The sequence below is a fragment of the Diplotaxodon limnothrissa genome, linkage group LG12, assembly GCF_057381915.1.
Source record: "Diplotaxodon limnothrissa isolate DT_005_m linkage group LG12, D_limnothrissa_male_GT1.1, whole genome shotgun sequence".
NCBI lineage: Eukaryota > Metazoa > Chordata > Actinopteri > Cichliformes > Cichlidae > Diplotaxodon > Diplotaxodon limnothrissa.
In genome coordinates this window covers 21,178,321-21,204,367 of record NC_140607.1, presented here as the reverse complement: position 1 = coordinate 21,204,367, position 26,047 = coordinate 21,178,321, and the positions used below count along the sequence as shown (strand labels likewise).

General features: G+C 42.3%; 1 protein-coding gene across 2 annotated transcripts in view; it reads right to left on the bottom strand.

Moving 5' to 3' along the window:
* The window catches only part of emid1 (EMI domain containing 1), a 57,808-nt gene that overhangs the window by 11,140 nt on the left and 20,621 nt on the right, over nt 1-26,047 (bottom strand). For both annotated transcript variants that reach the window (XM_085368267.1, XM_085368266.1), the window contains exons 4-9: nt 5,031-5,120; nt 4,383-4,444; nt 4,132-4,264; nt 2,985-3,029; nt 2,787-2,894; nt 637-762 (exon numbers count right to left, since the gene is read on the bottom strand). In XM_085368267.1, coding sequence (XP_085224393.1) covers nt 637-762; nt 2,787-2,894; nt 2,985-3,029; nt 4,132-4,264; nt 4,383-4,444; nt 5,031-5,120 — 564 coding nt within the window. The remainder of the gene's footprint in view (nt 1-636; nt 763-2,786; nt 2,895-2,984; nt 3,030-4,131; nt 4,265-4,382; nt 4,445-5,030; nt 5,121-26,047) is intronic.

The window sequence follows — 26,047 nt, the reverse complement described above, 5'->3', positions numbered from 1 at the left end:
GCTGATTTTGTTTGGACGTGGAGTAACAGTGACTGGTTTGGCTCAAAAACACACCAATTCATGCGAGAAGGTGGTGACATCTGACATGGACCTATTTACCATTTGGACATCTAGGTCCGTTAATAATAGGTTATGAAAAGTCATAACTGGAACCAAAGTAAAAGAGCAGAACCAATTTTTATAAACAAAAAGGAATAAAGTCACATTTAAATGGAATATACAGCAAATCAAGCGGAAGTGGGCTGTTTTTAAAAAGTCCTAACAGCTGACGTCCTTTGAGATGGAGATGCTTTAGTTTGACAATAAAGAGACTGAAAATAAAAAATAAATTGGGGTTTATGGAGTTAAATAGAAGTGTTGTACCCCAAATCCCCATCTTTGCTTGAGGCTGACAGCTGATGGCTACATTACTAGGTAGTAGCACAGCAGTTAACAGCAGTTAAGCAAAAAGGTGTAAAAAAAGTTTAGAATAAAAAAATATTTTTTTACTAGTTCTACTAAACTGAATTTGAACTTTGCTCCTTAACAGCGTGAAATGATTCGATTTATCAAAAACCTAAATGGGTATTTTAAATGTTTGTAGTGAATTAGTGTCATAATAACTACATGAGGTCTCTTAGTTGCGCAGGGTCTTACTGTGGTCTGGTTCTGGGATGCGGGCACTGGCTGGTGCTGGGGAACCTGCAGGGCCCGGAGGCCCCGGTGGGCCAGGCGGGCCTGGAAGGCCTCTCCCTCCTGGCAGTCCTGTTGGACCACGGGGGCCTGGGAGTAGGCATGACAGAAAAATCACCATGGTGACAGACGTTCTGTACAGCAGGGATGTGTCACAGCGAAATAAGACCTGAGTTTCCTCTGAAGAGGCACAGCTCATGGCAGAATGATAAATGACTGTGGCTTATGTGACGACAAGAGGACAAACAACAGAGAGGAAAAAGATTAGATAAAGTGTTGAGTGATGCAACATAGTGTCTCTTAGGAGTGAGTGTGTGTCTGTGTCTACATGTGGAGTAAGATCAGGAGCTAGACTGAACAGGAGAGGTGTATAAACTTTCTTTTGTCTATAGTTAACTAGAAGATGGTCTTTAATTTACCAGTGCTGGCATCTTTACAATGGGAAATTCAAATAAACACAATAAACTCTGCAAAGTGTTGCTTGGACTGGTTCACAGTAAATTAAATGCTCTCTACATACACAAAAATGGCAAATCTGTAAGTGCGCATAAGCAAAAGGGACCCTCGTCACCCCCAAGCGTTATTTTGAAGATGGAAAAAAGCACCACAGTGACATCTGACCTCATTGTTTGGATTCCTCTGAGGTCAGGCTGTATGCTGAACACAACCTCTCGCCCTCCACCACCTTTTTTGTATATATACTAAATGACATTTCATTATTTACAGATTTTCAGCATAATATATTGCATCTGATTTGACATTTTTACTGATCGCAGTAAAGAAACAGCAGCAAAACCAGCTGCTTTGGCTACTTCATGAAGATCGCAAGCTGCAAGATGCAGCACAGTGTTCAGAGGGCCAGAAAAAGCAGCTCTTTAAAGCCTTTGTGACATATTAGGGAAAACAATTTCAGTTTTTCTTCTAGGATAATGGTTCCCCAGAGCAACTATGGGATGATATGGCAAAATATTAGTCAGCATTTTAATACGACTCTCCTGTAAGTTATCAGGGCTCGTATCATATCATACAACATCACTTCTCCTAACTACAGCTGTTCACTTTTGATTTTTCCCACAACCTCTGGCTTAAGAAACATATTTATCTACATTTAGCATGACACTGGATGCATTCCAGACCTGTGTTTATCTTTCTCTTTGAGTGTTAAAAAAACAAAAATAAAAATCAGTACAGTAAAATAAGAAAACCACAGCGCTGCTTTTGGATACCTACGAAGTAATGGAGATAGAAAAACACCAACACCAAAGGGGCATATGGAAATCATAAGGCTCTGGGATTTCGTATACGTATCGCTTGTGTTCATTTCAATTGAAGTCACATGGTGGGTTTGTAGTTCAGCGTTTGCTCCAAATCTCATCTTTACCCAGCAGCAGGCAGAGAGCAGGGGTCACATGTTAGCCTGAGAGGAGAGGCACTCCCTTCACGATCCACAGCAGAGGAATAACAGCTTATAGCAAGAGCAGATGTTGTGACACACTTATAGACCGCCATTTACTTTATTCATTATTCAAGTCACAGCTGCCTCCGGATTTACGTTTTTCCCCGCAGGTCATTTATTATTTGTACATAACAACTGAACTCTGAATCTGTGGAACAGATTTATGATCCCGTGTCTGTTCTGGCTGCCGACCATGAAAAGCAACACATGTTGGGGAGTTTATATAAAGTCAGAAAACAAATACTTTGCTACTTTGCTTCTGGAGCATGCACTTTTTAGAAACCTATGATTTTCAAAGCCAACCAGCAAAATACTCAAATTCCAGTAAGTTACCAGCAGGCCTCAAGGGGGGTTGGATTGTCCCAGCATTTAGTGCTGGAGGGTCTGCACGCCGACTGAGAGGTTTGAGGGAAAGACAAACGCTCTGGATATGGACATCACAGGTCAGGAGGAGATACTCTCCTGTTGTTTTCATAGCCCTTTGGCCTCTTGTTAGCCATTGTTCCACAGACAATAGTGACTAGATAGGCAATAACTAAACAGCTGATCTGACATACCCTCTCTCTTAGTGGCACACATGCAACTTTACAACAGGACGAGGTTTATTTGTTACTCTTATCTCTGCTAACAAAGACCTTTTCCTTGAGTCCACCGTTACCTGCTGGTCCAGGGGATCCTTTTGATCCAGGGGCTCCAGACGGGCCCCTTGCCCCGGCCCCACCTCGAGGCCCAATAGGACCTGGCAGCCCTTGAGACCCTGGCTTCCCTAAGAGAAGGAAACAGCCATGAGTAATCGCAAAGCCCTAACTGGTTTACATCTTAAGTAGTTTTACATCAACTGAAAGTTACAATTTACCATCTCTGCCAGGAAGCCCATCTCTTCCCTTTTCACCCTGAGGACCTGAAATTAAAACAGGAGAGGTTTGATAAAAACAATCCAAGTATAATCCACCAAAGGATGAGGTGCAAACAGTCACAGGAAGAATGTGTCATTGTGTTTATAGGTCAGTATTAGGGCTCATTAAATGTTTTAGCTAGAAAATAAAACATTTTTAAAGTGCCAATTTTATATACATTTTAAAGGGCTAGTTAATTCTAACACAGGAAACTGATTTCCCTTACCTAGGCAACTCTTGGGGTTTATGTAAAGCTTTGGTTGTAGTGATTTTGGGAATACTTTATTAAAAGGAAGCAATTTTACACATCAGATTTCATTTGCAGCTCTTCCATTATTGGAAACAGTCGTATAAAACCTGCAGAGAACAGCGTAAAGACATTAAATGATTTCATTTATATCAGAATCTATTAAGGTCTTATTCAGCAGAACCTCCACCAGAACAGTTAAGCAACACCCCACACATAGTGGTGCTGAAGAACAGGCAGAATGAGGAAAATCTAAACCAAGCCTTCACTATGCATTACATAAGAGTGCACTTTGGCCTGAAGGTGGCACCAGAGGAAAACTCACAGGGTGCTGGTTTAGAAATGGTTTATCCTGTGGGGAGAAGGAACTGGTTCAGAAAGATGTTTTATATTTCTGATTTACAAATGGATCAGGGAGCTTTTTCTTTGACACAGGGAGCAGTGGATGAGCACTGGGGAGTAACTCAGCCAGAGCGGTAGACCAAACAGCACTCAATTTCTCCAGGTTTGTCTCATTTAAGACAAATAAAAGTCTTTAATTTGAAAGTCCAGTAAATCAAATCTTTCTCTTGCTGATGGTATAACAACACTGATGACTGCGTCTTTAGCTGCAGCCAGTGCTGGGCTCAACTCCAGGAAAGGAGAGGACGCTCACAGAGCTGAAAGAGAGCTGCACTCTGACTTTTGTTAAAGGAAATAAGTGCGTGTGCATTGGGTGAAACAGGATACGATCAGAGGTGTGCAGGTAGCGAGCAGGAAAAGCTGCAAGGAATGATTTCTGACTTAATTATTAAACGTAAACGTTGACGGAACTAAATGGAAATGCCTAAACTTGACACGTGAGAGCAGGATACACCTACCTGCAGGTCCCTGCTCACCAGGAGCTCCCTGAGCGGGCACAGCCCCCATCAGTAACGAGGTCTCTGGAGCAATTCCCACTTTACCCTGAAGGTGGCGATGCGATATGGAGGCCGGAGCTGTGAGTAATTGGACCTGGTGCAGGAAAACATAAAACAAGCGCAGGTAATTAAAACAATACGATTGTTTAATGTAGGCCAGTCACGTTCCTCAGCGTTTCACATGCTGCGTCTGAACAAGTAAAAGTCTTCACCTTCTCCTCCAGCGTGTTCAGCCTGTCGCTCATAGCAGTGATTCGACTGCAGTTGAGACAATCTGAAAAACAGATTTTAGTTGGAGGAATCAGACATGTAAAGATGTGGCATACCTACTTTTAGGATTAGGCTTAAACTTTTTCTTTGATAAAGCTTATAGTGAGAGCTGGATCAGGTGACCCTGAATCATCCCCAATTATGCTTCCAAAGGCTCAAGCTGCTGGTTGACCTCACATGATCCACTGAGCACTGCTCTTTTACTCTTTTCACTCCCCGTGTGATGAAATGTCATTAGCTTTGTGCCTTCTTTCTCCTGCGGTTTGTTCTTTGTCCTCTATAGGTATCATGTGCAATGTGCTGACCCCATCACCCTGCTATTGATTGTTATTGTTATATCTTTGTTTTCCACCCTGGGCCTGGTTGTGAGGTTTTTACCTCCTAAACGGGAGCTGTTGTCTTCCCTCTGTTACCAACTAAATTACCAAGTTCTTACTTAAACCATCTCCCTACCTTTGTACCTAAAAGATCTTTTCCTCACTGTGTTATGCATCCTGAGATTAATTTTGTTGTGGTTTGGCATTACAAGAATAAAACTGAGATGAGAATTGCCGTCTAGTCAAAATAATATCGTATTCACAGTTACTTACTGGAGATTGCTTCTCCCGTGCGTGCAGGTGGCCGGCGTAGAGTAGATGGTTTTCTTAATGCCTCTTGAGCTACAAGCCGGTTTCCTGCATCTGTTTAAACCAAAAGACAAAGTGGAATAAATGTCAGTTCTGTGTTTTGCATTTGAAGTTTTTATAATTTCCTGAGCTTGACAACATAATATTTAGATCCCAAAAGGTTAATTCTGTTCATCTGGACGTAGCATTTTCAGTGGGAAACGTTTCGCCACTCATCCCAGTGACTTCTTCAGTCTCAGCTGACTGCAGGTTTCCCCAACCTTATAAGCAGTACCTTTGCACAAAGGTGGTTAGTGAGTGTATTTTCTAGTTTACCAGTGGCATTAGAGCTAAAATGATTGCTTGGGAAAGAAAAGGAAACCATACATCATCATCTGGTTTAAGTAAAGAGACTAAGACAGGAGTAGGCAACTCCAGGCCTCAAGTGCCGGTGTCCTGCAGATTTTAGATGCATCCTTGATCCAACATGGCTGATTCAAATTGCTAAATTACCTACTCACCATCTCTTGAAGTTCTCCAGAGGCCTGGTAATGAACTAATCATTTGATTCAGGTATGTTGGCCCAGGGTGAGATCTAAAACCTGCAGGACACCAGTGCTTGAGGCCTGGAGTTGTCTAACCCTGGACTAGGACAACGCTCATCTCTGATTCTCACCGCCAAACTGTAGGATTCAGCATTCAATTTTGTGTTTAACCTAATGTCATCACTCCAAGAATTCAGTTACAGACTGTGTTGTGGGTTCTATCAAGATGTTTCACATACATGAAATTGAAAATGACCTCTGTGCTGTTTCTGTCCTCCAGGTGAGCCAGACAGAGCTCAGAAAGGGAAATTAACAGTGACAGTTGCAGCTCTTGTATGTGTTACATTTCCAAAGAACAAACACTGTGCTGCATTTCAGCTGAATTGTTTTGCTTTTGCCTCGTTCCTTTAAGGAGGATAGCATCGCAAGGCCTGGGAAAGAGGGCGTGTGAAGACAAACAATAGTTTCCTTGTTGAAAAAGAATGGGGCAGTCTCGGTCCGCATTCTGTTTTGCCTTCATTTTATGAAGTGTGGGAGTTTGTGTCCCAGGGTTGTAGATGATTTGAATGGGCAGACCTCTGTGGAAATGCTAGACTGACTCCATTGTCTGGCCTCGGCTGGCTGTGGTTGGCCCAGGTGCTCCTGATACAAACAAGAGGCTGGGTTCAGCACCTCATTAGCCACCAGGAAGCATGCCTTTCCATTCAGTGGCCAGCGGCCACAGTCGACGCCAAGTACTACACTGAACGAAGCCATGAAATAGCACCTGCAACACAGAGGTGAAGTAGGACAACGGCATTTTTCTTAAACAGCTTCGCGTTTTGTAGCATCGAGATGTTATAATCTGTCTCTATGCACTGCAGGCCCGGAAAAGGAAAATAGAGCGCTTACTGTCATGAAGGAAGAATGAACGTTTTGAAACCTGAGACGTAAAAAGCATAATGAGTTCAGATATTACCCAAAGAGGGGAGAGTGAAAGGGCAAAAGAGGAGTATGAAAAGTACACAGAGCACATGGTTTAGGGTAAAGTGAGACTGCTCCAATAATACCCCGGCCCCGCCTCTCCTCGACCTCTGTGCTCATGATTTCACTGTTTTGGGTTCTGGGTATTTCTCAGAGGATTACAAGTGTAGATGGATTCAAACCATGTAATGTTATGGCATGACCTCCGGATTGTAGAAAACTCCTCCATGCTTCAGTAACAGCATAAACCTTGCACAGAGACGAGGACATTTCGATGTCTGCTTCACTCTTCTGCAGCGTACTTCAGTCTACACGGAGGAAGGCAGAGGAGACAAAGAGACGTGTCTATGTGCATGCACATCCTGCAGGCTTTTCTCTGTGAAGCCCACTTCATATAGATGGCTGCATTCAATTACAAAGGTAGGAGGTGGGGGTGGGGGGGGGGGGGGCTCAGGATAAGAAATCTAGCTCTCCCTCCTCCCCTCCTGACAGCGCGTCTTTTCCCTCTAAAGTAAAGAACATTCAAGCGCCAAGATCCCCTCACCCACACTCGAGCTATTGTATGAAGCATTATGCCGGCTTTGGCACAAGAACTATAGCCTCCCACACACCTCTTGCACACTTTCTCTGTCTCTCGGTCTTGCAACAACAAATATTGAAATCTTCAAGACCCCTTTTTTTCTTTAGCATCCCCTCAGACAGTATCACTTTACTACAAAGCCTGTGGCGTGCACGCATGCAGACCTGAAGAGTGAGGATGACTGGGATGCCCCAAGAGTGCCTCCATCGCTCTGCTGGCCAACAATAACTTCATCACAGTTAATGAGTGGCCCCTGATGGACACGGTTCATCGTATCCCCTATTTGTTTGAGCTTACTGGGCTAATTGCCCCAGTGAGAGGGGGATCAAAAAATGTGTGAACACATCTGATCTTTTTACCCCGTGTTGCACTGGGTTCCAATCAGTGACAGACTCAGAGTTCTTCATTAGAGAAAGACCCCTGCAGAGAATTCAGCAGACCAGAGGCTGACATCAGCCAGCACTTGTTAAGCTTTTCTCTCTTTTGCACAGAAATCTCACACAGAGTTGAGTGAGTTTACAAACCCTTTCTGGATTTTCTTTGATGCTTCTGGTGCAATAATCTCCGAGGAACATGAGGGAGAGATGAACAAAGGTCACAAAGAGAAGGTTATCTTTTCCCATTTTAAAGTGAGGGTGCATTTTCGAGAACGAGCAAAAGGATCGAGGCAAAAGTGTTACAACTTTTAATGAGGGTTCTGAAAAACAAATCAGTTATTCGACCTAATCTGACATTTATTATGGAGTTCTGAAGTTATCCAAAAGTCAAAGGGAGATTCTGCGCACACATTTAAGCATGCGGCCGGTGGCTAAGGCTAGACCATTGAAACTGCAGGCTTAAATCCGGGCAATAAGTCTGCCAAGCCGCACATGCAACCTTGTAAACATCGGTTGAAACCCTAACAGACTTTCTTTCCCTCTTGTATTTCCTCTGCCTCACGCCACCGCAAACAAAACAAAAAACAACACTGGAGCTGAACTAATCGTGTTGTGCTCTTTGCATCTTATATCCAAACTCTCCAACAGAAACAAAACGCACTAACATTTAGTTATGCATGTGCTTTAAATATGTCGGTCACTGCATTTGGATTTTACTGACAGAAAGTATGTTTAAAATAGTCTAAAACAAAAGTAAGACACATTGAAGCAGACAGAAGGAGAGTGAGTGGGAACTTGCCAGGGTAACAGACTGCTTTGTGAGCCAACAGTAGAGACACGCTTACTGTATGCCAAGTGCAAACGGGGCCAAAAGGGGAAAGACCTGAAACTGAACTGGTTTTTCAGTAAAATTGAAAAGTTAAGAGAATGCAGCTTTTCAATTTGGATCCCAGAAAAGCATTAAAAACTTGTTTTACTGTAACACCTTTTTTTGTGGTCGCAGCTTTATTAAAAAGTTATTTTTATTACTTGAAACTGAGTCGGCGCCAAATGCACAATGAACAGGGCTTTAGCAGAATCTCTATGATCTAAGGTGTGTGTGTGTGTGTGTGTGTGTGTGTGTGTGTGTGTGTGTGTGTGTGTGTGTGAGCTCTTATGTAGCATTTTGTCTGTGTGAGTGTGAAAGAGACACACACACAGGGCTCTGTTATTAATGGACCAAGGTCATTCCTTCAGTGATACTCTCCCTGTGAAAATAAACTTGATGCTAAGAGGCCAGTTAGCCCTGCCAACCAGAGCCTTTAAACACACATCTCACACCCAGCTGCACTGACTGCCTGATCCTGGAAGCTCATAACCTCCCGAGGTTTATTTGTTCTCCACAGTTTGCGGACTGACTACCTCTATGAACGTACGAGTGAAGCATTCGCAGTTTTGTCAGCAGATGGTGGATGAAAATACGAAGATATGCCTGAGGAGCCTTTAAAGGGTTGTCCGTACTGTTTCCCTGCATCCTGCTGTGATGCATCAAAGTTGGACGTTCCTGTTAGGAGATACAGTCCATGGTGTGGAGGCAGCCGTGAACAAAAAACATCAAAACGCACACACAAACACACGCGCTCACACTGAAGCGAGCAGACACAGCAGAGTACAAGGTCCTGATCCGATCCATCTCTGTCTGGTCAATTAGCTGAGCTCAGCGCTGCAGCATCATTAGTGACTAGGCGCTGACAGCCGGCCGGGGGAGGCGTTTGTCTCTGTCTCTGACCCCGGACAGACTGAAGACTGCCGCCTTCAGATAAACACACTCACACACCATCGACCCGCAGAGAACACTGACTCCTAGAAATAAGTCAAGTTAAACAAGGTGGCTGCTCAGAACATATGTTTGCTGAGCAAGCAGTTTCTTTTGTCTATTCTGAGACATTAATCTGATATGGATTCATTCATGCTCTTCTTCCACTTCCACTACCTCTAATGCTCCTTTCCCCCAAAAAACTATATTCAGTATTTGTGACTTCTGAACATCAAAAAATATACAAAAGACACAAAAATGTGAAACTATAAACTGAGAGATATGAAGTAGAGACAAACATTTGATCCAAATCTTAATATTAATCTTCCTGTAAGGAGACACATCCACATTAAATATACTTTTGTTGTCCTTGCCAATATTAAATGCTGTATTTTTACACTTAGCTACATTTATTCAGTCACAGTGGTCTGCGGTCTAGTACCACAGAAACCAGTGCTCCCTTCAAATTATTCCAATGAGTTCCAGTGAGTTCCTTGTAGTCTGGGGTCTATCTATCTCTCGCCAGCTGGGATTGTACTGCACTGGTAACAGGATCATATTAGCAAAATATCCAAATCCATTCTTGATGCTTGGCTCAAATCAGTCTTAACTTATGTTTAAGTCTATTAAAGGAGACCCTCCCTGCTAAGGCTGGCAGGTCCCAGTCTGGTGTCTGAGCGCCATTGTTTACTCTGCCTTCCCAGGGTGGCAGGTGTCTTTTATTAGGTGATTGACTTAAAGGTGGGATGCACATCGTCATTTCCTTACTTCAGAATTGCCATTCTGTGTCTTCTACCTCCAAGTCTGAGTCATAATTGCAGGTAAGAAGGAAGTGCAGCCTTGCCTCTAACAATGGAGGAAAACAGGGGGGGGGGAAACAAAAAAAGAGGTAAACAGAGCAAGACTGGATCTAAACTTTTACATTGCGAAGTTTGAAAACACGGAGGCAGCCAGCCCACATCTGGTCTCTCTTTACACATCTAGCTGAGGTGATCGAAAGGCCCGCTGCAAAAGAAACCACGCTACAGCCTCAGGGACCCTGCGGTGAGAGTGTGAAGGGTTAAAGGTTTTAGCCTCATGCAAACGCATCTCACATAATCAATCAGTGCAGACACAAAAACGCAGAGCAGTGGAAGGCAGCACTCCAGAACCCCAGCATCTAACCGCACCCTCCACAGAGCTGGACCTCCATCAAGATGAAAATAATCGATTGCATTTAGTCTGACATGCTTTCTGTTTATATTAGTCACATGTGTTTTTAACAAATTAACGAAAGAAATGAAATGCCTTACTTAATATGTGATGCTTCATTTTGCATTTGTCCTCAACAGTTAGTTTAGTTTTTAAACAGGACACATAAATCATCCTGTATGTTCAACCTGTTACCAAACAAATTTAGAGAGTTAAATCTCTGTAATTTACAGTGTACTAGAGTTTTAACTTGTTCTCTGCTGTGAGATTTCCACACTGGTGCACTTGTAGTGTTGGTTTGTCAGAATGAAGAGGGCTGCAACTGTAGAAACAGAAATGAGTTTCAGTTGTGTGCCATGAAAAGCGTAAAGAAAATGTTCTGATGCTCCAGACAGAAACTCAGCATTCAGGATCAGAATTACAGTCTAATAAAAGAAAGCAATCAGTGAGGCATGGCGATGTTTGTGTAATTACTTTTACTGCATAGAGGTGGGAGGACACAGCTCTGCGCTGAAAGTCAAACTAAAGCAGTTTGAACTTTATCCTGTTGTAGAGTTGGGGAAAAGAAACTTAAAGTCGTATTGTGCACAGAGAATAAATTAGACTGCATTGTGAAATTTTTAGCTCACTCTCTTGCAAAAGGTAGTCCAGTTCCAGCAGTTTTTCTAGTCTATACTGCTGTGGAAACAGTTTATTCTAATTTATTTTATTCTGGTTTATTTAATTTGTTTTGGGGGTTTTTGCCAATTCAAATTGATCCCTTACAAGAAAGGGAGCAGTTATAAGACGCTCTGATGCCTGCTTATATAAGTATATACATAAATCACCACATTTTCACTTAGTAAGGCCATTATTGTGCTTTATGTGATTTGGAGTTGCCCAAAAAAAGCATGCCTGCACAGATATCTCTTTAACAGTCCTGCATTGTAAGCAAACACATACATATACTGCAGATGCAGCTCAGTTTGAGCAGAAGTTTTCTTTGGGCTGTGACTCTGCCAATTCTCACATCAGTCCTTTCAGCTCCTCCAGCCCATCCAGATGTGCTTGCACACAAAACCTCTAATCTTTCACAGGAAGGAGGAGGGTCTCCCGCCTCTCCGCCAACTTCTCTGTCCCACACAGGGCTGTCTTTACCTCACTGTCCCTCTCGCTTACTCTCCCTATCGCTCTCTGTTTTTACAGCACATGCCTGTAGTGATGCTGATGTCAGTGACGGGGTCTGCATCTCAGTCTGGCCGTCCCTCTCACCTCCCTCCCCAGCAGGCGGAGGTGTGTAATTACAGAGCAGTGCTGGGCTGAATGGTCTGACTGGTGGGGTGACTGCGGTCTGCTGACAGAGGTGTTTGTCTAGCCTAAAGACATGTGCTCCCATTGGCATTCTGGGACAGGAGACTGGTCACACTTGGCACGGACAGCTGTGAGGTAGACCTCTCTGCACAGGATGTGGCATAACTTCCCCTCCCTCCCTCCCTCCCTCTCATCAAGCTTCCTGCTTCTTGCATTTTCCAGTAAGTTCCATCACGAGAGACCTGCAGCTATCTGTCCCACATCAGCTTAGACTGGATACTGGAGAATACCTGCAAGGCACTTCTAAATACCAGTTAGAGGAAAATTGAGCTTTGTTTCCCAGTCACTCACCAAGTTCACCTCTAATTACTAAGCAGAGCAGCTCTTGTTCCACAGTTTGTTAACTGCCTGTTTAAGGGTGAGTGTGTCTTGGCTGTCTCATTGCAAGACGCTGCCTGATTGTCCAAAAAAGCAGGAGAGGCAGCGTGTGTTTAAAGAGAGAGCCACAAAAAGACAACGGGTCTGGTGTTTATGTAAAGCCTCAAAAATTCAAATGAATTTAGAAAAGGAATAAACATTATTTGCTGCAGTAAAAGTAGCATGCACACACACAAACAAAGAAAACAAAGCATCACCATATGGCACAATGGAAACAATTTTCTCCGTGCCATGAAAGCAAACAATGCTGCGGTTTGTGTAAAGTGGCTAAAATTAGTGCTGGGTGCATTTGTCAAACTGCCAGTATGTGGTCGGGACAGGGTGCACTACAAATCTGCCCCACAGTCTTTAAACATTTCCACTTGAAAGAAGCAGATGTGTAATAAAAGCATGTGGCACAGGCTGACAATCCAGCTCACACCCTTCAGCTTTATTAAGAGAGACGCAATAACGCAGAAGTCCGACGAAGCTCAGCTCCTCCCTCCTGATCCTTGTTGACCCAAAAAAAGCTGCTTAGTAAACTTTGGCTTGGCGACGTTCTCCCTTTCAGTGATGTGCAAACTTTCTCTTCTCCTCTGCGGTCACCAGGGAAACGAGTGAAAACAGGACAGCATGGCTACACACCAGCACTGTTTGATTCTCTTGTCTGTGACCTCTCCATAAAAAACACTTCTGACACACAACAGCAATTAAACCCCACCGCTCCTCTCAGCCAGAGGAGACCAACAAACCATAGCTCTGAAAATATTCAAGAACAGAATTAGTCAGACATACAAACACACACGAGCTCTGACTTATTCACTCAAAGATACTGCTTTTGACTACACAAGCTTTAAATATCTTCAGTGCTACAGTAAGCTCTATAACAGCTTGCTTCTACTGCAATTTTGCTCTGATTCTGTCCGCTGTGATATCAAGGTGCTCAGCCACGTGACTGCTGGGATGTGAGAGTGCGGAGGCATCATCACAATGAAGTCCAGTATTTTTTTTTCTATTTAAGTTTCATTCAATTTATAATCATTAAACCCTAATTCACAGTTAGAAATGCTGTCAACACAAAAATGGCAAAAATTGCAGTTCTTCAAGCTGCCACTAGAGGATGGCTGTGTGGCATGAAATTGGTCACAAAGAATCCACCATAAACTTCCTCGTGATTGTTTTGGTCGCAGCAGTCACCAGTAGTTTATATAGAAAACACCAACTTGTCTGCAAACACTTGTAAACTACTCTCCAAGCAGTTGTGAAACAGTGAAAAGTGCAACACAAACTGGAAACGGAGACTGTTTGCCTTTCAAAGTAAAAGCTGCATCGTTTTGAAATGTGCTGATTGCAGTGATGTGGCACAGGGTCTTCGTTTCTGGTTTTTGTTGCACATTTTCTGGTTTCACTAAAGCTTAGGAGAGTAAATGGCAATCGATCAGAATCAGAATACTTTATTAATCTAAGGAAATTCTGTAAAGTTTCTGTAGACAAGGTGATCTCTTCTATTCCATGGGTGTGTGCTGCAACCCGCTAGCAACCATAAGAATCACAAGGAGGTTTTTTGATGCTGTACTGCCTTTGCAGCTGATTTCACCCAGTGACAGGCAGCAACCTTCATGAACCAGTCAGGTAATACACATTTTTCACTAGTGACCGGAGGCATACTTGTCTCAAACCCTGTGTGACTGAGGCCTAACTTAACACAGTTTACTACAGAAAAAAAAAAGTTACACTAAAGCTAATTTTCCTCTAATTTTCTTACCTTTCAAAGTAAAAGCTGCACCCTTCTCATCATTTGCCATCTTGGTGTTTTGAAACTAGTAAGGGATGGATTGCACTGAGAAACCGAGGATACTGGATGCTTATTGGCTACTGCCTTGTGACTGAGTGCAGCTGTTGTGAACTCAATGTGATCTAAAAATAGTGACTGAGGCCAATAAGTCATCAGAAAAGTGTTTCCTGAGCTCACAGAGGAAGGAGCTGAGGGTTGTTTTATACACAAAAGTCTTCTATACACAGAAGTCTTTCTGCAACCAGAGGAGTCTCCCCCTACTGGTCACTAGGAAGAATGCCTTTCTCTTTGCAAATGGATTTTGGGGTGCTTTTAGCCTTTATTGCAACAGGAAAATGGGGAGAAACCCCAGGGGGAAGACACGAATATCTTTGTAACAGATTCAAACCTGGGCCTCTGCATTAGCCTATGACATATGGGTTACCTACTCAACCCAGTGAGCTAAACCAGAGCCTCTGAAAGAATGCAGATTTAAGACATTTCTGCTGGCTTTACTTTTCAGACCCAGAAGTACGCTCATCATTTACACTTTCTAAGGTCCACATTCTGCAGAAACAGCATACAGGCTGAGCTCTTAAATGTTGAAGCAATGCAGCATTAGTTGGATGAAATGTAATGACCTAACTGTTTTTTTCACTGTCTCTCACATGAACTGCCTTAGTGGCTAGCACCGAATAAGCTTCAATTTCATGCAAGATGAGATGTTAAACACAGAAAATCTTGGAGGAGCAGATATATCCAAACAAAGGCTATTAAGACTAAACATAAAAGACGCTGAAGTGAACAATGGCTAAAATAACAGCAGAGCAGTGGTAAAGTTTACACTCTGTAGCTCTCTGCAAAAACACACTGCTGAATTCCTGGCCGCAAGGCCCTTCTACTCTGACCCTGCTCATTATAATACAGAAGCTCTGTGCCCACAGCTACAGCCAAGAAGAGCATAGGCTACTCTACAACGCTTCAGCCAAACGTCCTGGCTCACGTCTTCTGCTGTACACACTCTGTGCTCGGTGAGTAAATCCGTTGCCCTCTGTTTGAAGGACAAGTCCCATCCAGCACACAGTTTATTTCTCCAAGGCTAGTCTGAAAGCTCACTTATTATGGCTCAGAGGCCTGTTGCCACACCAGCCAAGTACAATTTCCCTGCTGTGGTATGATTTGTGTGTGAGCACACATGAGAGTAAGTCTTCTTAAGAGCGAGGTTTCAATAGCCGATATTTTTCCTTAACCACCCATGTAAACAATAAAAACAATTGAGTCTCTTCTGACAACCATGCAGAAGGAGCCATGACAACCAAATACAAATGGTCCAGTTGAACACAATGACTGTGCGATAGTGACAGCACTTGTCCATCCAGAGCCAAGACGCGACTGCCAGACTGTAGATATTCCAGCTTCCCTCAGGACGATATTCTCCTTCAATAGCAAACCATAAAGCTGCCTCAGTCTGCAGGGCTATAAACAAACCGAGAGCAGCAGACATGTGTGGTAAAAAGTGGGCCAAATCTTTCTTCACAATTGTTTCAGTTTTCCTCATGATTCAGCTTCTTCCAGAGTGCATTGTCCGCTTCCTTCACCATAACAAATCATTTGATTTGTCAGTTTCCTTTGGGATTTCTCACGTAACACCCTAATCTCCATTTTGCCTCCATAAGCATGGCTCATGTTACTGTGGAGGTACTGGAGTCCGCTCTGAGGTTTGACAGGGTGAAAAATGCTAGATGTAACACACTGAAATAGCTAAATACCACTGTTTCACCACATACTTTAAAGCAGGACAGAGGCAGAGGAATCTTTGAGAACATCTTTGCATCATTTTCTCATCATAAATATGCTCGATCGCCAATATAAACAGTGTTTAGAAAGACAAACTGTTGGATAAAAACAGTCTGAGTCTTGCCGTTTATAGCAGCGCTCGTTTATTGTTACTTTTAACTATTGTGAAAACAAAGTAATTGTGTCGGGTGAAATTATGGTTTACAATGAGAATTTTAATGGTTTTAGCACCTGAACGGGGAATAAAATTTGGCTGTAGTTCTAGAAAAGGTTTCGCCTCACTAAACGTTTGTCACTTTCTGAAAGCAACTGCTCTGTTTTTTTAAATTTCAGTGTCTGTCTAATTTTCAGACCAGGCCCCTGTTTTGTCACTCAGATGTTCGCATGCTCACTTGTATGTGGATCATATCCGCACTTTGCCACAAGCTAGTTCAGAAATATCCCCCCAAAAATGACTTTAGACATGTTTTATCAGGCAAGAAATTAGAATTTAAGTATATATAAACTGGGCTTTGGTGATTGAGACTGAAACAAAGTGTGTACTGCTATAAACATCTGGATAATTCTTTTGTTTCAGTGTTTTATGACAGCCAACCTTTTACCCAACCTGCAGCTGCAACCAACAGCCACAAACACTCTTGACAATGTGTTGTAAGACGTATGTTTTAAGCAAATTACTCTTCTTTTTTTTTTTTGCAGTGTTTTAATAAAATGTTGCTCTACCTAATCTGCACTCCAATAATTCAGAGCCATAAAAGGTAAAGCATTTAAGGTAAAGCAGGCATGGAAGCCTGGCTTTTAAAAGCAAAACTGTGTTCGTGTGTCCAACCTGCTGCATGTTGTGCATGTCGGGAGATGTGTGTTGTGGACCTGATTGAGTTGCATGTTGTCAAGTCCTGCAGATAGAAACCTGGCATAGCAGAATCTCAAAACACCTCATTTGGCCACCTCGCACCATTTCCTCAAATGGAAATCTCCCTTTAACCAAGGAATGATCACAAAATCTCGTGGTTCCAGCTGAGAAAGGGAAAAACATCAGACACACACTTTCCACTAGATCGCATCAAATCCACCAACTGATACGCCATCACTCCATTACATGCAGTCACACATGTGGAAGCAGCGGCACGGAGCCAGGATCAACATCCCTCCCTTCACACTCCAGACTGATGAGTCCACTGCACGCCGTTTCCTCTTCATGCCAAATCTAAGCATCACTCTTTACCTCGCTACACCTTTATGCGCAGTTCTGCACCTGTTAAAACACACGCGCACGTGACAGAGGCTGACCACGACAGTGTGGGTCCGTGGCCCGCAGCTATTCAGCTGATGCTACAGCGTCCTCTGTGCTTTGACAGATCAGACGCTTACAGTGAGCTCTTCTTGTAACATACAAGCGAAAAAATGAAACTGTAATTAAAGACAGCAGGATGGCATTTTTATTTTCAGAAGAACGGTGGTGGGATGAAACCAGATGGAGATCAGCTGCTGTTCATTTTACACGGATTACAGATGTTTATGAAACAGCTTCAGGATCCAAAATGACAAACAAACACAAACGTATTTAATTCATGAGGAAACAGGAATTAAACGGGAAAAGTAACACAAGCTAGCTTAATCTCAGTAATCTCACCAATAAAACATTGTTCCTGTCATATTTGGCTTCCACTGCCTAAAAATGGGCTATAATTCAATAACATGTAAACATATTGTGGTATTTTAAACATTTCTATTGCACAAGTTAAAAAACGAAAACAATAAATGAGTAACTGAAGGTTTTGGTTTACATGTATTTTGTCTGATGTAATGAAACACTGAGTGATTCTGCTAAACAACAATTTGACTATTTTATTTATTTTATAAGATACAGATGGATCTGTTACTACATGTGTAATTTTTTGGACTTGGTGCAGATCGTTTGGCCTCTAAGGGGGTTTTTATGGATCAGAAACTCACATTGGTCTGAAAAGGCTCATGGTAACACCTCATTGTAACTTTTCATCAATCATCATCATTTATTTATTTTCCTAAACACTCATTCAGTTGCATGGAGGCTTTAGCGTATCCCATCTGTCAGAGGGCAAGTGCAGGGAACAGCCCGCACATATAGGGCTTAACACTTAAAGACAACACAACCATTCACACTCACATTTACACCTACAGCCAATTTAACCCAAAGAGAGCCCGCGCAGACATAAAGATCCCAGCCAGCCATTGGATTCGAACCCAGGACAACTGTGGCGCTCTAATTTATTTTGAATTAACAGTGATTTATTGCTGACAAAAAATAAAATTATGAAGTAATTTCTAACTGTCAAATTTATTTATTTGTATTGTTGCTATAAGCAAGAAAACTGACTTTCGTAATACTTGATTTAAAGAGCTTGTAAATAGGCAGATGTGGTGACAGCGGCATAAATCAAACAGCTGTCTGTTTTCACTCACTAGTTATTTTTAATCTTGCTTGTTGTTTGTTTGCATTTATTTAGTCCTTTTGTTAGATTTGGGCACTGAAACTACTCGGTCAGAGTGCGTAGGAAAAGATTGTGGTTTGGGCTAAAATAGGAAGAGTTAGAAATGAGGCCAGTCTCACTATTGCTGCATCACACTATTATTAAAAGACGACATCTCTGTTTTGAGACATCAGCAGTTTGGTGTAAACAGCAGTATTTGGCAGCGTGTGTGTGCAAACAGGCTCACTCTGCTAATATCATCAGCGTGGAATTAATATTGTCTTATTATTGATGAGAAGATGGACAAGTTTGACCCAAACAACAACAAATTGCATCAATAAAAATATAATATCACATATGTAATAATTACTAAACATTTCTATTTATCTTTTTTTATGGTTTGTAAAGGATTATTTACTAGTTTCACTATGATTTCCTAGTTAATTAGAAATCGTGTAAGATTATTTGACCTAACCTGTTTATGCATAAGTGTATGCATAATTTACACATGCACAAGATAAACTCAACTGTATACAGTATATACACTCCCACGGAGTGAGTGGAGTAAATGACTGTGTGAAGACTGAGCTCCTCTCAGTCTAATCCCTGGGTGAATGGTGTGCTGTGTGCCAGGCATTCCTCTGTGTCTTTCCAAGGCTTTCTGGGGATTAGACCCCACTTACTTGCAGGGGCCGCAGGGTGGGATCAAAGCTGGCTGAGCTTTTTGGGTTCAGGGTGATAGCAGTGGAACGGTGAGCCTGCGCTCAGGTGGACTCGCAGGGAGGCACCGGGGAACACGACACCGCGGCTGAGACGTGAGACGGTGACACAGGTTGCACGCACCTGGTGGGGGGTCAAACCTATTCTAATCTGGAACTGTTGTAAACACCGCTCTGGTGATTGATGGCTGGCCCGCAGGAGGTAAGACTTTAACCCCTGCAATAATGCAGGCATGCCAGGCCGCGGCTCACCGGGGTTACACAAATGCACAAACAAGAGATCCGAACAGTCGTTTTCCCATTTCTCCTGCAGTTTGCGCAGCATAAAGAGCCTTTCATGAGGAAGATATAAATGAAACATGTATGCGACAGACTGCACAGCAATCTGGACTTCATTCTCCTGATCTCTCGCGCAGCAGCGCAGGCTTTACGGTGGCTAAACTTACATCCAGGAAAACAGAAGACAGACAAAACAAACACGACGGCTGATCTGCAACGGCCTCAGAACACCCCGCGAGATCTGTACGGCTCACGACCTTTGCCCCCTTCAAAAAAGTTTGGAGGTTTTTCTTTAATCCATTTAGGAACTACACAGAGGAAGGAGAGGAAGTCTTTATTATGACATTACAATGTGCAAAGCATTTGAACTATCAACATAGCCCACAGCAAGACAAACACACAGAGATGGTAAAGAGTTCTGGTCTTTTATCAGAGATAAAAACGGAACAAATTTAAAAGGTTAATATGACGAGGCCCTCTAGGCTGACTGAAAATAAACTGTACATCGTTGAGTATACTCAGCTACTAAAGGGAAATTAGTGGAAACTAGGGCTGCATGTGCAGTACCTCAGAGACAAAAACCACAAACAACAGAAGAAAACACACACACGGTGCGTGAAAGGATGAGACTAATTATTGCGTGTAGGAATTTCAAAAACGAACCTATGTATAGCCAAAGTTATCTGCAGCATCTCAATCCCGACGACAAACACGTACGGCATGTTTTGGAAACTCCCTGTGAAATAAACAAAATGACCTTCACAGGATTTTACAACCCCACAGATAAGAATAATCACCGCAGCCATGCGTTGGCAAACAAAAATTTGTTTATCGTGTGTGCACGCCACTTAAGCTGCAACGAGTTATTCCGATGTTGTGTTCCTTCTCTTTTTCTATCAGCACAGACAGGGGCTAAAACCCATCGTGCACCCTCTGTACTCTCCACACAGATGTTCTTTTGCATCTGCACAATCTGTCTCTCCTCTGAGCAAAACCAACCCCCACACCCACTTCTATAAAAACCCACTGATGACACCTCAGGTCTGCTCATTGTTACTCCACCATCACGTCCTGTCTCATGTCTGCTTGATGTGACAGACGGGAATAAAGTGGGCCCTCATGGGGGCAAGTTTGTTTGTGTTTTGCACCATTGGTGATAAGTGCGCGTGCTCTGTGAGCTCTACAAAGGAATGATAAGCTAAAGAGGGCCATCCAGAGCAGATAGTGGAGAGGACAAAAGGGCAGATGCACGGGAGATCTCTTTTATTTTATACTTTGTTTCTAGAGAGGTCCTGAAGCTGCAGATCAAAAGAGAAATGTTCCAATTTATTCCAGGTATTGGGACGAGGATGTTTGAGAATGGTATATGTTCTTCTATCATGAAGTATAACAGCTACTCTACTATGAACTGAGTACAGCAGCAGTGGACGGTGTAAAAGTTAGTTTGGGGAAATGAAACGCACCCAAAAATGAAAATTAACAGTTTTACTTGAGAGTATTTCATCCTTCAAAGACAGATTTATTAACTGCTGAATGACCTATGGTGCAAGGTGTGGAGCAGATGTAGGGATTTAGGTTTTGTGCTCACTTTTTGGCCTCGTCACAGCAGTGGGGGCTGCTGGATGACTCAGTCCAGGAAAACTCTCAGTATTCCTACATTAATGTTATTTTTTGTCCAACTCTTTCTCTCAGTGCCTCGGTTTGCCAAGCCAGAAAAGCTGCTATGTGACAGAGTGTTTCAAAGTTAATGTGACAGCCATCCTCCATTGCTCTCGGTGGTACGGACGCAGCTGGAAGTTTGCGCCGGAGACACGAGAAAACTGCAGGGAAACATGAAAAAGGTGTAAAGATCAGAGTGGAGATGAGTAAAGGAAACAGGGGGAGGAAGATGAGCCGCTCCTATTCATAGTGTTTTCACTCCCTTCATCCTCAACCCGTCTGCCATCACACTAGAATGAGGGTCTTATCTCTGAAAAGCACTTGAATACAACATGCCCACAGAGAGGGCCGACTGTGTGAAGACACACACACACCAGGATGAAAGCAGCCGTGCCAGGGAGTGGAAGCAGATTACAGGATAACAGATCAAACTGTGGGAGAACCATCTCGGCCTTTACAGCACTTTAAGAAACAACAGGCCAAACTCGAAGCCAACAGTGCCGAGCCATCAGTCACACTGCTCCTGCCACCTAATAAATCACACCGTGTGATCACTGCTTCAGGTCAACAGGGGTCACCTGACCCCGTGGGGACTCCAGCGGGGACTGCGGTGGACTCGGCCCTTATCTCAGCAGCGCATTACAAAGGAACACAAGCTCTCCTTCATACTCCTCCCTGCTGGCATTCACAAAGTTTTTCATCAACAGCCTTCCTGCACTCCCTCACACCCACGCTGTGAGAAACTGCTGATCGAAGAAGGGAAAAAAACTTCATGGCAAACTGCCTCAGAAACATTAGTGCCTCTAAAAACTAGGGCTGCAAAGCCCTGCTTCTTTAGTCCATGAACAACAAAGAAAACACCCATCAGAGTTTTCCTGTCTCTGTGCCGATATTAATACAATTATAGCTTAAACAAATCATCAATCTAGAGAAGAAGAAGTTAGAGAAGTCTTTAAAAGAAAGCCAAATTAGTAGGTATTAATATCTGAGAAGTCTGATCAGCGCATATTTGTTATTTTAACTTATAAATATGACCAAACTAGAATCAGAACTGCTCTTTTAAAAAAAAAAAAAAAAAGCAAAACAAATAAACAAACAAACAAACCTAGACTCAAATCTAGCACTAACTGAAACTTAAATTAATCAAATCTGTTATTGCAGCTTGCCTCATGCACATGTTTACTGACACTTTGAATGTCTACAAGACTGCGAGTCAAGTTCTGTGTTTTCAATGTAATACTTATTCTGACTTTTCTAAATCTGCACCTGCCACAAGCCATAACTACAAAAAATGCTTAAAAAAAAACCCTAAAACTAACACAGAAACAAAATATTTTCAAACAAACTGATACGAGCAAATCTACCATGAAAGCTAACTCAAACGAAACCAAATTAAAAACAGGAAGTAACAACGAAATAAAAAGAACCAATTTGAAAATACAAAACTATAAGAACTCTGGTGACAGCCAGGAAATGCTCCAGTGCTCCTGCAACCGTTTAGGAAGAAACAGGTTATTAGACAGGGTCAGGAAGAAAAAGAGGATTAGAGATGTATTTGAAAAACATAAAGATAAATGTGAATTGAAATGTGAATAAATGTGAAAAGTGAATTTAAAAAGCCAAAATACAGTACTCTGTACCTGTAGTTACTCTATAAGTAAGTAAAAGTTTATTTATGTAGCACATTTCACAGACGAATGCCACAAAGTGCTTCACAAATAAAGTAATAAAACAAAAGCAAAACACAATACAATCAGAAATGCATTGTAATAGAGCATTGCATTTAAGCCCTGGTCTAATTAAAAGTCCTTAGCTGCTTTTTAAAAGTCTCCTCAGAGTCCAAACTCTGTAGAAATAGAGGCAGTCTGTCCACAGTCTGGGTGCAACAGCATGGAAAGACGAGTTCTGCAGTGGGTGTGGAGGAACACTAAAAGGTTTTGATTCGATGACCTCAGCCTACGAGGTTATCGAATAATGCATCAGTTATGAAAAAAAATGTAAATGGGGAATGCTTGGTTATTTATAAACGTATTCAGTTCAAGCTTTCAGTTAATGGGCTAATCAGAACTTCAGAACAAATGCACATTAACGGGGCGACCGTGGCTCAGGGGGTTGGGAAGCGCATCTGTAACCGGAAGGTCGCCGGTTCGATCCCTGGGCTCTCTGTCCTGGTCGTTGTGTCCTTGGGCAAGACACTTTACCCTACCGCCTACTGGTGTTGGCCAGAGGGGCCGATGGCGCGATATGGCAGCCTCGCTTCTGTCAGTCTGCCCCAGGGCAGCTGTGGCTACAACTGTAGCTTTCCTCCACCAGTGTGTGAATGTGAGAGTGACTGAATAGTGGCATTGTAAAGTGCTTTGGGTGCCTTGAAAAGCGTTATATAAATCCATTATTATGCTGTAAACTTACTGCATTTTACATGTATTTAATCATTAATAAGTCAGATCCTACATCAGATAGTAAATCTGCAATGAGGCTCAGAGCTGTGTTGGGATTTGGGGGCACATGCACAGGCCACAAATTACAGCCTTGTATACCAGCGCAGTCTGTTTAGGTGGTAACAGCATCACTCATCTGGACTGAATAAAATGATTCATTTCAATATTTCATGATATTGTTTGGCATTTTTTTAAATCACATCCAGTACTCATCACCAGGGTATTAATCATCATGAACGCAGCTTTGTTATTTCAGTAATTATAACATCATTGCGCCAGCGTAAACGTGATTTAGAGACAATTGGTAACATTTTGACAGTCGGGTGAAGATAAAGTTTCATTACCGAGTTCCAGACAGTCGCGAGGGAGAAGTCGCGCAGGGTCTATAAAAGACTTATGATATTAGGGGTCTTTTGTGACTTTCACAGCTAAATCAAGTACAGGTGAAGCCCTCAGCGGTCAGTGCGGTGTAATTCGTCAGAGCGGTCCCGGTCACAGCAGCTGTCTCGGCGTGCCGAGCTCCCCGCTCCAGAGATTTAACACTCCTCCTTCACAGGGAGCCGAGTGTTCTGACACATACGTACTGAGATAAAACATCTGGCTTGTCTAATAGGTCTCCCGTGTGAGTGTGTGCATGTTTCCAGTGCGCACCACTCACATACATTTTCAGTCTGTTTCTAGAATGAAAATGTGTGTAACTATGATCAGATCTCTCAAAACGCTTGATGCTCCAGTGAATAAGGATCAATGTGTCCTGCTGTCTTACATGAAGCCTGTGGGACTTCAAGATAAGGAAAGAGTGTGTCTGAAGAAAACAAGAGTGAAGACGGAGGGATTTAAATCCAGAGCGCTGCTGTCTTGAAGTAACACAGCGGTCAACCGCAACCGTCGACACCTCCTATGAGCTCTTACTCACGCTCTATTCTCTGCAAATTTATCATCTTTAATTGATTTATAAAAGTTCTTATTGAAGATTAAGCTCCGCCATCTGCTCACGATACATGAGGGCTAATTGTGCTGACTTAGTGGGCTGTTTCTGTTTTATCTACCGAGTGTTAAACTACTTAGGAAACCTATAAAAATCACAAGGGCAAAGCAGGTTTTAGAACTCATTATACGCCCATCTACATCAAACCACACAACAGACCACTATTAAAAAGTATTTCAGTTTAAGGTTTTATGTCAGCTTCAGTATTACACATGACATCACTGAGCGGTGAGATAACAAGACTTCACACAAGTGGAAAATTAAAGTCACTTTAAACTGTTTTTGCACTCAAGACCTCATCCCTGTTTCTGCAGAGTTATGAGGGTGATTCAGGGCTGATTTCATAACGGCAAAAGTTTAGTGATAAACTTTCTTTATGTGAACCGCCTGAGTCATGAAAACGAAAGCTCTGTGTCTCCAGGACCTTCGTGCAACCACTGAGATTTATGGTAAGCGCTGTACTGGTAGAATTGGTGCAACAGGTATATAGATTTCTAGGCAAACCCTTGAAGCAGAGGTGTCAAATATATGGCCTAAGCTCCAAACTGGCTGACTGGATGGGTTGGCAAAATGTGAAAATTACAAAGAAGTAAGGACTTTTCACAGCATTTAGTGCTTAAGAATGGATCACATCCCAACTGAGGAACCATCGTCATCATTTTTACTGCCAAAAACATCACCTGCGGCCTGCTTTACAAAATAAGTACAACACACCACAAAAAAAACTATAAATTAAGTGGTTTTTCATCCTAAATATATCAGTGGATTATTTGATATTTTATTCAATGTGGTTCCACTTTGTTTTTTAAAAAAAGGAAATTTTCTTTGAATTAACAGAACATGTCATCTTTTTATTCAGTTACATAAAGAACATCTTGGCCTAAAGTGAAAACACTGAGGGATATTTGTCAGTTTTAGAAACTGAATTCATGTAATGTGCACACTTTCATAAAGTACTTAAATTTCTTTACAATAACAAAAAGATTTTCTTTATAGGCTATCTGTAGTTTCAGCACCCCTGACTTAAAGGGTCTAAACTTAATAAACGAGTATGTTGCTTTCAAAGCCAAATATAAACTTTGTTTTGATCTGCCTCGATCTTTGTGGCTCTAACACAGCTACACACGACAGCTGGAAAAACGATTAACATGACCGTTTTCTAATTTGTCGCCACCGTGACTAACATTAAATACTAAAAGCTCAGAGTCAGACTGTTGTTATTGCCTATAAAAGCTGACTCTTGATAGTTTTTTCAACAATGTCACGCTTTTTCTGCTTTTGCTGCTGCAATAATTTAGAAGACATAAACATACATGTGAGTATTTTGGGCAATTCGAACAAACAATCCAGTCCTGCTACTTTCCCAGTGAGGACAGTCCCACGGGGTAAAATCACAAACATTTTCAAATATGGAAAAGGAATGGAGCGGCATTCGTGCAGTGTGTTTCTAATCTACCCTACAAGACACGTTCACCCTTTCGCCTTTTCGGACTTGCTATATCTCAAATACACAGAATACGGCTAATTAAGAATCAGCAATTAAACTCACAAGCATATCTTCTGGCAACTGTAACCCAAATCAATTTTACAGCAACTCGAGGGGTCACAGTCTAAAACCAGAAAGTATTTTTCGCTATGATCAACTTCCAGCACCAATATCACAGGATACATCGCAACTGAAACAGCAAAACTGCACTGATTTCCCATTATTCAGGTTCTCATGCTGTCAGTGTATAC